This window comes from Camelina sativa, chromosome 17 (assembly GCF_030686135.1).
Source record: "Camelina sativa cultivar CO46 ecotype springtype chromosome 17, ASM3068613v1".
Lineage (NCBI taxonomy): Eukaryota > Viridiplantae > Streptophyta > Magnoliopsida > Brassicales > Brassicaceae > Camelina > Camelina sativa.
Window position 1 is genome coordinate 19,592,482 of NC_141896.1, and position 14,338 is coordinate 19,606,819.

The 14,338-nt window shown below is 31.6% G+C and overlaps 1 protein-coding gene and 1 non-coding gene across 2 annotated transcripts; one reads left to right on the forward strand and one right to left on the reverse strand.

Annotated features, from left to right (window-relative positions):
* Nucleotides 1-564: 564 nt before the first annotated feature.
* On the forward strand, nucleotides 565-5,056 carry LOC104757296 (exonuclease 1). Its single transcript, XM_010480025.3, has 14 exons — nucleotides 565-990; nucleotides 1,477-1,596; nucleotides 1,693-1,816; nucleotides 1,930-2,067; nucleotides 2,208-2,417; nucleotides 2,608-2,783; nucleotides 2,870-2,942; nucleotides 3,039-3,162; nucleotides 3,299-3,459; nucleotides 3,531-3,582; nucleotides 3,672-4,198; nucleotides 4,284-4,329; nucleotides 4,451-4,652; nucleotides 4,764-5,056. The coding sequence occupies exons 1-14, from the start codon at nucleotides 830-832 to the stop codon at nucleotides 4,846-4,848; spliced, it is 2,199 nt and encodes a 732-aa protein (XP_010478327.2). The 5' UTR covers nucleotides 565-829; the 3' UTR covers nucleotides 4,849-5,056.
* Nucleotides 5,057-9,180: 4,124 nt separating this feature from the next.
* On the reverse strand, nucleotides 9,181-10,008 carry LOC104757297 (protein S40-1). Its single transcript, XR_015587637.1, has one exon. It is a non-coding gene; the product is annotated as a protein S40-1 (transcript).
* Between the last annotated feature and the right edge of the window lie 4,330 nt (nucleotides 10,009-14,338).

Below are 14,338 nucleotides of genomic sequence, written 5' to 3' on the forward strand. Positions count from 1 at the left end.
ATTATTGAAACAATGTCTATTTAAAAAATGGAAGACAATTACACAATTAGATATGACTTCTTTGTTTTTAATACGTCTTAAACTACAAGAAAATCATTTGACAACATATATACATGTTTAACATGCATTAGTTAACAACATACAATATGGTGTCGAGGAATATGTGTAGTTTATTTGACAACAATTTGATTCTATTATATGTTACAAAAACATGTGTAATGCATTCAAAAACAATGTAAAGGAAGATCAATTAGATTACTACTATCCCATCTACATGTTAATCTTTTCCCATTTTTTTTGAATCAAGTCTTAAGCAAAAACAAATGGAAAATATAACTAAATACTGTAGGGTGTCGGGTTAGAAAATTGACGAATCTCTTTTATAAAATAATCAAGTTAGATATTGGATTTAAACATAATAGCATACAACCCAGTACAACGCAGCGGATTTCCCTAATCTCCTCTAATTACTAGTTAAAAATAATAATCTCAATTTTATCCTTCTCAATTTCAATTAATCATCTCCTTTGTATATATTATTGAGTGGCAATTTCTATAATATCTAACAACATTTTGGACATTAAATTTTTTTAAATGTACTCTTCTTTTAATTATATAGAGATTAAAAAACCTTCCGAGCGAAATCCTTGGACCGAGATATAATTTGGTCAAAATCCCTAATTAGAATTTTCCCGCCAGATTTGTGAAAATAGCTATAGAAATACACACCTCTTCGATACAGTCAGTCACAGTCTCCCCTGAAATGTTCTCGTCAGGGCGAAATTAGGGTTTCATTTTCCAGAATACGAACAGGAAGGGGAGGGAGGAAATGGGTATTCAAGGGCTTTTGCCGTTGCTGAAATCGATAATGGTACCGGTTCATATCAAGGATCTTGAGGGTTGTATCGTCGCCGTTGATACATATTCATGGCTACACAAAGGAGCTTTATCTTGTAGCCGAGAGCTCTGCAAGGGCTTACCCACCAAGAGGTTCGTCTCTCTCTCTCTCTCTGTCCCTTCTCTCCAAATACTTGATGAATCCCAGATGTAGATCGATTGGTTTTTTTGTTTTCCCCCAAATTAGAAACTGGGTTTCTTTGTCTCGATGTGTATTGTCCCATTTTCGTTAAACCCACTCTGAAAAATCAAACCTTTTAATGTTTGATGGACTCTCCGATCTCAATCTCTCGAGGATGTTCTAGAAGTCTCAGCAGAAGCCTAGTAGGGTTTATAGATTGAGATTTTCGTTTAGACGTTTAGACATGATTGATTAAGTTTAGTTATGGTGTTTCCTGTCCATTTCTCGTAGGATAATTGACACAGTGATTCATGTTTGCTAAACCAAAACTTAATTGTCATTTCTTAAGTTGCTGGAAGGGAATTAAATTTGACAGTAGTATTCATTAAGATCTGTTGTCTATGTACTCTTCTGGTTCTGGTTTTGTGGAAGCTAATGTGTTTACTGGTGTCTTTCAGGCATATTCAATATTGTATGCATAGAGTGAATTTACTCCGCCATCATGGAGTGAAGCCTATTCTGGTTTTTGATGGAGGTCCCTTACCGATGAAACTAGAACAAGAGAATAAGCGTGCTAGGTATGCAAAACATTGGCTATCTAGTATGTTGGTTTCTGGTTATCATTGAACAAGTTTCACACCAAGTCCACTTGTTTTCTATAACAATAAGTTCAGGTCTAGAAAGGAAAATCTTGCACGTGCATTGGAGCATGAAGCAAATGGAAACTCCTCTGCTGCTTATGAGTGCTATTCGAAGGCTGTTGACATCTCACCTTCTATTGCACATGAGTTGATACAGGTAACAGTGGGCTGGATAACTTGTTTTTTTCTCCATTTAATAAAGATTTTGTGTGTTCTCCTTAATTTCTTTGTTTTGCATCTCTTTGATCTGAAGTTTCTCTACCATTGTAGGTTCTGAGGCAGGAGAATGTAGACTATGTTGTTGCTCCTTATGAAGCTGATGCGCAGATGACATTCTTAGCTATTAATAATCAAGTTGATGCGATTATTACTGAGGATTCTGATCTCATACCTTTTGGCTGCCCAAGAGTAAGCTTTCTATTACACTTTGTATGAGATATTGCAGTTCATCAGTATTTCCACTTCTTTACTGGTAGATATATTGTTAATTCTTTCTCGGACCCTGTGTATTACCATCAAGACTTCAATTGCTAATTTTTGTGTCACAGATCATTTTTAAAATGGACAAGTTTGGTCATGGTGTTGAGTTTCAAGCCTCCAAGCTACCCAAAAATAAAGATCTCTGTCTTTCGGGATTTTCAAGCCAAATGCTTCTTGAAATGTGCATATTAAGTGGCTGCGATTATCTGCAATCACTTCCAGGAATGGGACTCAAAAGAGCTCATGCTCTCATTACGAAGTTCAAAAGCTATGACAGGGTATACATTCTCTTTCTCACTTGATTTTGTCTTACAAAAAGGAATTAGGTAAAGCAAGAGCATGATTAGTTAAAATGTGGATACTTTGCCACAAATTCATTAAAAACTAGCTTTAGATTTTGCGGCATCAATCTATGTAACTAGTTTTGGAAAGAGTTTACTTGTTGATATGTTGCTAGTTTGCTTTCAGGTAATTAAGCACTTAAAGTACAGCACAGTTTCAGTTCCTCCTGGTTATGAAGAGTCATTCAAGAGAGCTTTACTGACTTTCAAGCATCAACGTGTCTATGACCCAAAAACTGAAGATATTATGCACTTGTCTGGCTTTTCTGACAACCTTGGTGAAGATTCAGATTTTGTTGGCCCATATCCTTTGATACAAGTACTTTGATATTACGCCTCCATTTATCAAAACTGATTAACATTTATATGGATTTCTTAACATTATTCACATTAATGCCACAAGATATTGCTAAAGGTATAGCACTAGGCCAGCTTGATCCATTCACACAGTTGCCATTCCAGGTAATTAATTGGCTCCTCTCTATTTTTAATCTCGCCGTCTCTTTCCCTCCTGGAGATTTTTTCTTGATTCATTGTCTTGTTTTCTTAAACAAATAGGCTGAGAGTGTTACTCCTAAATTGGCTGTTGATGATATTTCCCGTCCCAAAAGTTTCAAACCTGAAATCCTGAAGAAAAAGCTTGATTTGCCAGTCCAGAAAAATCTTCTCACTAAGTATTTCTGTATCCTTTGGTTCACTTGGTTTAGTAGGATTTTGTTTTGATCAAGTATTTTCTGTATATTGTTAAGAGTCGCAATAGCTGTTTTAACTGGTGATATTTGATCTGCTCTACTTGTTATTCACTTAACATCTGAAAGGCTTTGCATCTATTGAGGCCAAAAGGAAATTCAAGGCTCCTAGGATATCACCAATGTCTCTAACCCCAACTGATGAGTCTCCAAGCACTCCTGAGGATAACACACCAGATGTAGATGCTCTTTCAAGTCAGACAACAAATGAATCCCCGGGTTATAGCTTTGTAAGTAACTAGAAGAACCACATTTTAGCTCTCGGAAGTCATAGTGCAAGCTCTAATGTCTGTTTCTTTAGGGTGTTGCATGTGCTAGCAAAGTTGCAGAGAAAAGAGTGTCACCCGACGACGGTACAATTGCTTTCATTTCCACTACTGAGAAAAATTATACTCTTAAATTTTCTGTCCTGGCTCATTTCTTATGTGTCACAATCTTGAAGATGCAAAGGAAAGGAATCAAAAGGACCTTGATCATAAGTACGTCAAGGAGGAAGTGGCGAGGCCGAAGACAGATAGTTTGAAGGTTGTAGTAAGGAGCAAGTATTTCAAGCACAAGCAGGAAGACAAAAGTCTTAAACAATCGATCCCATGTCTCAATGATTGCTCTGTGATTGGTCAGAAAAAGAGTGTTAAAAATGTGATGAACATGTCAAGCGCCTCTATAGGAGAAGAGAGTGACAGAGCTATAGCAACAAGTCCTTGTTTCGATCATGAGCGAATCTACAACGGTCATGTAGATGCCAAAGAAGCGAGTTTCTCTGCCATGAATGAGGTGGCTGAGAGAACAACAAACATCCACAAGATAGACCATCAGATCGATAAAGATGCACAGAACCCATCCATTGAGATCCGTTCTGCCTTTAGTACTCCTGAGAATGTTATACCTCTCTCTTCCATTGCTACTAATAGTTTTCATGGAGCTGCAACAGGGAAGAGAAAGCATGACTCAGATGAATACCTTCAGAAGGTTAGATAGAATTTTTCTGTTAGCCCATGTCCATTTTTTCCTATCATTTGTTCAAGCCATTTATTAACTTCTCTAACCATTTCAGGAAAATTTGAGTTCCAAGCACATGCGCATGGATGAAACTGATACTGGTAATTATAGAAATTCCTGCTCGCTAAATATCTGTATCTGTATAATTGTTATATAGGCACTGAGATCTTTGACTAAATCTGTTTTTGTGGCCTGTACTAACTTGTGAAGTTCTAAACGCAGAAACATCATCTGAAACTAACGATGTTGAGAAGTTTGGATCAAACATATCACATATTGGGCATTACTCAGAAATAGCAGAGAAATCAGTGGAAAAATTTGTGTCAGCTATATCATCTTTCAGATATTCTGTGTCTGGCTCTCGTGCTAGTGGTCTCCGTGCACCTCTCAAAGATATCCGCAACACTTGTCCATCTTCTAAAGGGTAAACATTATGATATCTCAAAGTTTACTATTTTCAATAGTTTATGGTGATTGATTCAAATAATCTCAGAGAGATATGTTTGTTTTCTTGATTTCGTTTTGTCACAAAAAGGTTGTTATCTCCTAAACCAGACTTCAGCAAGTTTGGTTATACGTCAAGCAACCAAGACACGATAACAAAGTCAAGACGATTGTGAGCTCAGATTTGTAAGTTAACCATCTCTTTAGGGCCACATGTAGAGCTTGAGCTGTGGAATCAACTTCGTGGTCGCAATGATATTGTTGTTGTTTTGATGTTGTTTGTATCTGTTAGCTTTTTTACTGTGCATAACATTTTGTCATAGATTCTTTACCCAACAGATTGATTGATTGATTCATAAATGAAACAACTTCCAACTTGTGTCATCTCTATGAAAATTATTAGACTTTTTCTTTTAAATATATATATATATATATATATATATATCTTGAGACATAACTGAAGATCACTTACATAAAGTGAAAATTGCAGAGATCCAAAAGCAATGGTGTGCAAGCAAATGCAATAAATATTATTTTGGGGCCAAACCATAGATAGATAGAGCTTTCAAGAGATTTATTGAGAAAAAGACAAGCTAAACTTCTTCTGTATCAAATGATTTAGGATTGTTTGTTTGCACACGTAATAAATAAATTTTTAGGGGAAAAATTTGTGGCGAAAAAGGTATGCACGTGAACTCAGAAAAGAAACATATCATATGTATTTGAGTCCAATCAGATTCTGACAGTTTGGATCATCAACTCGAAGTTTCTGTTTTTTCTTACACACGTGGTCCAGTTGTACTTCCACGTCATCTCACTTTATTTTTGCTGTCCTTTTTTCCCTCTTCTTAATTGAGAAAAAATCGTTTTAGTAATTCTTTTTTTTTAACACCAAAATCGTTTTAGTAATTCATACAAACGTTGTATATATATTTTTACTAAACATCTTATTATAGAAAGTTTGATTCTCAGAGTTAGTAACTCACCAGATCCTTACATGTGTCAAATATACTGATGAGATGCTGACACGTGTCAAAAATATTATTTTCCAAAACAATTAATTAAAATAATAACATAAAAAATTATTATTTTTTAAAACAGCTAATTAAGATAATAACATTAAATCTACATAAAATTTACATCTTTATATCGAAAAAAAAGTTTTCCTAAATCAAAAAAAATTAACAAAACTAATATATTTTCCATTGTAAGCTAATAATATTATATGTGTTTTCTCAATTAGATTTTGACATGTATACAGAAAAAAAAATAATTCATTAAGCATGTATATTATTATTAATCAAGAAATAGTGAATAACAAATATAAAAAAATAACATAAATTATGTCAAAAGAATTATTATTTTTGAAACGTAATAGGAACAACTAATTAAGAAAATAACATTATATCTACAAGAAATTTACATTTTTATATCAAAAGGTTTGATCTTTGATCTTTGATTTTTTTTTTCTGATATAATTTTGCCGATCTATTTTCTTTTATTTGTGCGGGTTCTTCATTGGAAGTTATCTGATGCAATGAAATGGAATCAAAGTATATAAAACCCGCTAAATTAATCGATGATGGAGACACAGATGGAGGTTCCCAAAAGAATTCTACAGTTAGTAGCATTATAAGTTTCGAAGATTAGTCAGTGGTTGATGTATTTGGTCAAAATCTAGAGTTTTCTCTTCTGGATAATATCAATGATTCAGGTACTGAAACAAAAGCTGCTTAACCGAGTAATTGAGAAGGTATTTTGTACTTTGGGAAGTTGGAACGGTAAACCGTTTTAAAATTGGTTTCAAACCTGATTTATGTGGTTTTCTATCGGATTTGATTCATAAACCGTTTAAATCCAGTATATAGAGAAATATATGAGAACTTTTTATTCGGGTAGAAATAAGTTAAGAACTTACGATTCAAGAATATTTGAGATGAGGTCATAGTTCTAAATAGTTTTGGTAAAATGAGATATACTTCTGAGAAGTAAATAAGGCATCGTTCCTTAACTATAACTAGGTTTTCACCCGCGGTACACCGGGAGACTAAATTATAAATTAATATATTTTAAATAATAATTTTTAATTTATCAAATTCCCAATTAATTAAGTTTAATCTAATTAATTTATAATTTTGTTTAGAATGTTTTTTCTTTTTTCTTACGTTTTATAAAGTTTATAACCTAATTACATTAAATTTGTTATTAGATAGAATATAAAATTTTAAAGCACTTAGTTTTATTTTCTATAAATAAACAGATATATATGCCTATATGGTATATTAGTGTATATTTTAATGTATATACAATTTTATTTTCAAAGATTTAATCCGCAAAAACTCATCATACGAACCCCGTGAAAGTAAAATATAGTATGTGAGGCTAAAAGTCACTTTTTATCAAATCAGTTTTTCAAATTTTTAAAGAACAATATCTCTTCACTCACTTTCTTATAAAATAAAGAAATAAAATCTGTATACATTTACAATTATGTTTGTTATCTTTTAAAACACTTAGTTTCTATATAAAAAATCAAATATAAGTAGAGTTAATTTGTATATTAAATTAATTATTTAATGTTAATGGCATATCTGTAAATAAGTGTCAACTTCAAGATTTATTTTATAAATGTCTCCAAAAATGTATATATAGATTATGTCAAAATGAAAGTAAAGCTACATAAAATTTGTTTAATTTGTTCAGAAGATATTTTATAAATAGTGATAACGAGCATACTTTAACAATAAAATAATTTTAGGTGTAAGAACATATTTTTAATGGTAAAACATAGAGTAAAATTATACATACTTACTAATTAGATATTGTTTTGATGAACTCTTTGCATGTAAAATATTTTGTGAATAAGTTCTGAAATGTTTTTAAAATTTGACAATAATATTATTAGTAATGATGAGTATTTGGCAAAAATTTTGGTGGAATATAATTTAGCTTTAGATTATTGTAATAATTGTTATAATATATTAAAATATATAAATATAAATAAGTGTATGAAGGTAAATACAAATATTATTTTTTTTTCTAACTAAAACTATTTATATATTTAATTTAGGAAAAAAAATTATTTTTATATTTTTAAAAATTTATTTAAGATTTAGGATTTATTTTCTTCAACAATTTTTAAACCCGCACAACGTACGGGCCCTTATCTAGTATTATATATACCGTATATACCTCTAAATATATTTGGGATGGATATATGATTTACTTTTCAAATAACTGAAGAAATTTTTTTTTTCTCAAATAACAAAACGTTTCCTTCTTACGCTATAAGTTGAACACTTGTTATTTAACACATTAGGGTCATGAATCGTTGTTAGTCACGCTAATTCATAATTGTATAAAACTTTCTAGGTCTTTTCCTTTTTTATTAAATGACAGACAGGAAGAATTTTATGCAATTATAGTGTGACTTAATATTATTTCCCTGTCGGTTTTTATTTTAAAAACGTATGATTATAAGAAAACTAAGCTGCCTAATCTGATACCGGGGGACCGGGCATGCTAGATTTGAATATTATACAATCTCTCTGTTAAAGTGTAAAAAACATTACTATAGTATCGCAATACGAATGTGAAAAACAAGCTTACAAGTTAAAATACTATAATGTATATATCACATAATTTAGTCAGTAAGAAAGTTAATGGATAAGAACATGGCTAGATGCATGTGCCGTCGGCTGATAATCATGTCATCATGTGTCAAAGTATATCCGCGGGACACTAGAATTCCAAAGGGATGGCTAGTCAGGATCTTTTTTTCTTTCAATGATAAGCTCTTAATTATTAATCTCCATATGCCTGTTTTTATAAAGATATAAGGTTCGAATTAATTATTTACTATATTATTGTATCTTGATTAAGAAGAAGACAAGGAATTTGTTTTGGAATAAACTCGATACTATTTATCAAGTGGTGTTTGTTGACTCTCAAGTTTTTGTTTTAATTCTGCATCTCCGTACCAATTGCATTTTATATACGGTTTGCTAATTAAAATAGACAGAAGAATTAGTCGGATATAAACTAGATAGACCTTAAGGTAATTTAATAAATAATGAGATGAATTTACTTGACCATGACATTTTTGCTCTCAAACACGTGTATTTAGAAAACAACAGTTCCAAACGATTCACAACTTTACCCCCAAAATAACATACATTCACTACATTACCATATACCTAAAATTCCCTATTATTCTAAATAAACGTCTGGACTTGGGTCTAGAATCTTCAAATTATTACCCAAAAAAAAAAAGAAACTCCCTAAAAATAATGCAATTTCTTTTTCGCGAGTTGATGTCACCGGCAAAGAAATGTCTCTGTCTAGCTATCTCTCTTAATCAATTACAACAGAACAGCTGGTTCTGTTCGTCTTTTGTCCTCATCTTCATTACAGGAGAAAATAATAATATTCCAAACCCCCTGCAGAGATCTTCATAATACCATTCATAACTTGTACAAGAAACTCGATTTATTCAGCACCAAAGAATATTTGATGAAAGAACGAATAATTATATTAACTAAAAGTAAAACTTAATGTTTTTTTTTTTTTTTTTTTTTTTCTATTACAAAAGAGAATCAAAATTAAGAATAAACAAGGAAATAATGTTCTTTTTCTTTTTTGACATTTTCCTTTTGACATTCAATTAAAAATCAAACTAAAAATTAAAAAGCAAAAAACAGTTCCGAGAATCGCTGATTTCTTCCACTAAAAGTAAAAATTAAAATTGGAAGATCGAAAAAAATATAAATAAAAAAATCCGAAACCGGTCCGGTCCAAATATTTCAAGCTTCCAAAAATCCGGTTAATCTGAGAACCGAATTACGAACACGGCTCAGATCTCGTCCTTTAAGAGTTCTTCCGTTACCTGTACAAACGGAGAACGCCATTTGACCTCCTTCAACCCTCCGTCCTACTATCAAATGCGGCGGTACCATCCTCCTTCCTCCTTCGTCATCCTCATCATCGGACGAAGAATACCTCCTCATCATTGGTATATTCACCGGAACCGAACTCGAGAACGGTGATGGCAACGGCGTCGTTTTGCTCCTTATTGATTTGGTCTTGCTCCTCACTCTCTCTGAGTTTTCCCAGAAACCCACCGGACGATTCTCTTTCTCGTTCCCGTCTTCTCTCCGACGAATCGGAAAGTAGTTATCAGAGAAAATAACATCAGATTCGTCGAACTCTTCCGACATTTTCAAGAACTCAAATGTTAAACTTTTTAAAAAAGGGTTTTTCTAATAAATAATGTAACAAGGGTTTATGAAGAATTAGAGATTTGTGGATTAAAGAGAGAACAGTAAGAAGAAGAAGAGAAATGTGAAGGGTTTATATAGATAAAGAGAGAGAGTAGAGAGGAAACGTAGAGAGTACTCAAGTTTTATTATTATTTACATTTTTGTGTGTTTATGTGATGATGTCATCATAGTGGCGTTGAGTGCGGACCCCGCTTTATTTCTATAAATTTATTATTTATTATTTCCTTTTTTCTTTTATACATAAGAATTTTTGTTTTGTCTTATCTATATATCTCTGTAATGTAAGATCGACAACTCTTATTTATTTTGCCTAACTATTACATTGGACAAATTTTTTTTTTTTTTTTTTTTTTTTGAAACTTGTTTTGCATTAAATTAAACGTGGCAAAAGTGCTCTTACAAGCCAACTTTAGTGGTTGGATTTTAAGCCCAATAGAAATGTTGGACAAATCTTATCCGTATAGAAATGTTGATTTGTAGAGTCATTGGTTTATTTAGATTAGAAATATAGGAAGGTTGAAATAATTAATTAGTTGATGAAAACATTTTGGTAAAGAAGAAAATTCGTTTTCCAAAAAGTAAATATTACATAGTACTAATTAAAAGATTCGGATTTCAGAAGGTGCGTTTGCCAAAACTTCCAGTCAAAGTGATACATTTATTTTATATTTTCAGTAATTTCATATTAATTTACTAGATAAATCATTTTCGTCAAGATTTTTTCTTGATTGAATCAAGACATCCACGACACACACACCAAAAAAAAAAAAAAACCAATCAAGTTCTGATAATGCTATGTTAATACTTAATTACAACTCCTTTATAATACTAATATCCCATCCGAATAAGAAAATACGATAACACGACTGATTCAATTTTCAATTTCAGAGGACCTAGTCGGTTCAAATTTACAACAAAAAAATTATAATATGTATAATTTATAATATGGGGAAAAAAAACAATTTAGGGAAAGATATAGAAAAAGTATTAACAAAGATGGAAACTTGGAATGATGCTTTTGAAGTGTTTAACTGGAAAAAGAAGATAGGTGTCTGCGCGTACTGACAAATCAGTCTCCGTTTCTTGTGGCCCACGTTTTGTCTTTCACATTATTTTTAATTATTTCAGTCATATTTTTAGCCAAACATAAAAAAACTATAATAATCAATTCTTAGCGTGAATGCTTTGAAATGTTTTTGGCAGTGGTCCAGTTTACGTGAATCTTAATACGAAACGACAATGTAGTTTATTTTTCAATGTATTTTAGAAGGGGAAATTGATGAATAAAAACGACAATGTAGTGAGATTATATACTAATAGGTTTATATTTTAGTTATTTGTTCTTTAATTTCTACTTTCCGTTTTTCATTTATGTAAGCTTTAGCTTGATATGTTGATGTTTTTTTCTCTGTCGTCATTTACTTCACCTTATTGTTAATTTCAAAACCTCAAGAGAATTTTATAATTGCTTTGTTCCAATGAAATGTATAGTATTTGACAAAAATGAAAGTTTAGTTCCATGATCATCTATGAGAAAGAAAAAAAACGACGTTGATTGATTAGGAAGTTTGAGTCCTAAAGTTCTTGTTCAAGATTTTTTTTTTTTTGGTTGCATTTTATGGATTATTTTCTCCCCATTATTGGTATGATATTGTAATGCTTTTATTCACCAAATTAGTAAATTACTAATAATATTATGTTAATGAATAATAACGGCATGGGCGATCCGTTTTGTAAAGTAACTAAATAAAAGATTCTTTACGTGCTCAACAATGACAACATCACGGGGTTTTGTTTCTAACCTACCCCATCTCTTTCCAAGCTTTCAAACTCATATTATAAGGATACATTGTATCTAACTAGTCTGTTACATGAATAGAAAAATATCATAACCTAATATTAGATGTAAGCTAATGCTAAATATCATCACCTAATGTTAAATTAGGAAGGTTGGGTTATAAAATTCTTATCTAAGAACTATTTTTTTTTCTTTTTAAATAAAAAATTATCATTACATGTAGGCTAAATCATGTAATGATGAAAGAGATAGAAAGAACAGACTCATAAAATGAGAGTTTTTTTTTCTTTCTAATGTTACTATTGATCGTTGAAGTATTCTCTATACCAATTGTAATTTTGAAATTTGTGGAACACAAAGAAAAATCACAAACTATTTTTCAAGTTTTGCTTATGTACAAATATTATAAATGGTATACATATACGGTGGAATCATATTCAAACAAATGTGAAAACATGAAAATGTTACATAATCATATTCAAATCTAAAATCTAGCTAACAGATCGAGTCCTTGCAAATGCTTCTCTTGATCTTAGATTTTATCTCGACATGGATCTCTCCCACCTTCTCCAACGTCCTCATGATCATTGGAAGCTCATGCAACAGAAAACCATCTATGTCATTTAGAGGAAGAGGAATTCAAGAGTGTAGTCATGCATCTTGCATATCTCAAGAGTTTATCAACAAAGCAATGTGTGGTCGCCTTCATTCTTTTCCCAGTATAGAGCAGCTTCTCTCTCCTTATCCTTTTGAATTCAACTCTGGCTGTATTACAAGAATTACGCCTAATTTTAATTATCAAACAAAAAGACGTACGCCTAAATAATTTGTCTCGGCTTGTTTCAATCACATGGGATAATTCTCTCTATTTAGATTGTAAGTAGAAGTAGAAGTAGGCAAAATACACGAACGGATAATATACTTAACAACCAAACCGAAACAAATTAAAAGAATAAGAATAGATATATACATCTAACTACGAAGAAAAAGTAGATCTGGAACGAAGTAAGTCCATAAAAATTATAAACCATCTAATAACGTCCTAACCAAAAGCAAAGAAAAAAAAAAAAAGAACATAAGTTTGGAAGTATTCATAAGTCAAAGCAGAGCAAAAGATTAATAAGAAAGCAAGCCAAGGCTCCTTCTCTTCCAATAAAACAAGAAAGCACTCGCAACAACCATAATCAGTTAAGGAATTGGTCAAAGTACTCTAACCTACCACTATCTCAGTTTTTTTAAAAAACCATATAAATCTAAAGGGAAAGTAGAATGAATCGGTTCAGTTTATACTATTTTGTAACAAAATAATAAGAAATTTGAAAATGTATATATAAGTGAGTAAAATCGTTTGTTTTACTTATACACTAAAGCCACAAATGTAAAAACAGTTTGTGTTCACACTTTAACCCATAGGCAGTCACAAAATTGTAAATAATGATTATGTAAAAACGGTTGCAGACGCGTATGGAATACACCCGTATACTACAATACAACCTAACAGGCTAACAATGTCATCAACTCATCATTCAAACTCTTTAATTTAAATAAATTTAAATGATAAGTATCCCCTAAGCGACATTTATCCGAATTTTGATGACTTTCACAAACTTTTATATACTTTTGGTATCCTATACCTTAAAGTTTAAATAGAGTTTTGCATAGTTTAAAACGAAGAAGAGAATGACAGCAATAGTTTATGGAAGTGACAAAAGAGTTTTGGCCTTTTGGGGCATTTGGGAAGTGTGTTGTGTGAATTTACGGCATCGTTAGGCATCGTCAATAAAAACCCTCGTGGGTCTCACTTTCCAGATCTATCTTCAAATACGACAAAGCTTTTTGCCAACCAAACACGTGTTATGATCACGTAATCATCAGAAACGGATCTCGAAGTTTATGCTTCGCTTCGATTGATGGGACTCTCAATGTCTCTGTACTTGTCTTCTTCCTACGTGGCATATTTTATCACTTTTAAAAAATATATATAGTACTATATTTTTGGAGTATCGATGTATCCTAAACCTTCTGATTCGTGGACTATGTTGATAGTGATTACCTTCATATAGTTAAGTATGTGTTTTAATTATCTGCTGATAAGCATCAATCCAATTCTGTATAAGCTATATAGCTCGATTTTCTTACAATATGACAAGTGATTTGTATATATTGAGTCTGAAGTTAGAGAATGATTAGCAGACTAAAATATAGCTACGCATATTCTAGAGTGGTGGAGTAAGATTATATATATACAATAGAGTTCGAGAGACATTAAAGAATTGTTTTTGTCTGTTGTATAATTTTTCAGTGTATAATATGTCTATTACAGGTCTTAAAGATTGTGAAAACCACTTGAATGTTATCTATAAAGTTCTGACTTCTGAGAAAAACTTATAGAAAATTTCAGAAAAGAACGCGCAGGAGTCAAGAGTTAGGACTCGATTTTGCCAATTTTTTTATTTTGTTAAAGGTTTTGGTGTTGCCATTTTGAGCCACGTTACTAATATGGTCTGGACACCTGTCCGATAAATTTAGCATGCAATTAATATTGCGGAAGAAATAATAAGTAATTTCCTTAAACAAATCACAAATTTA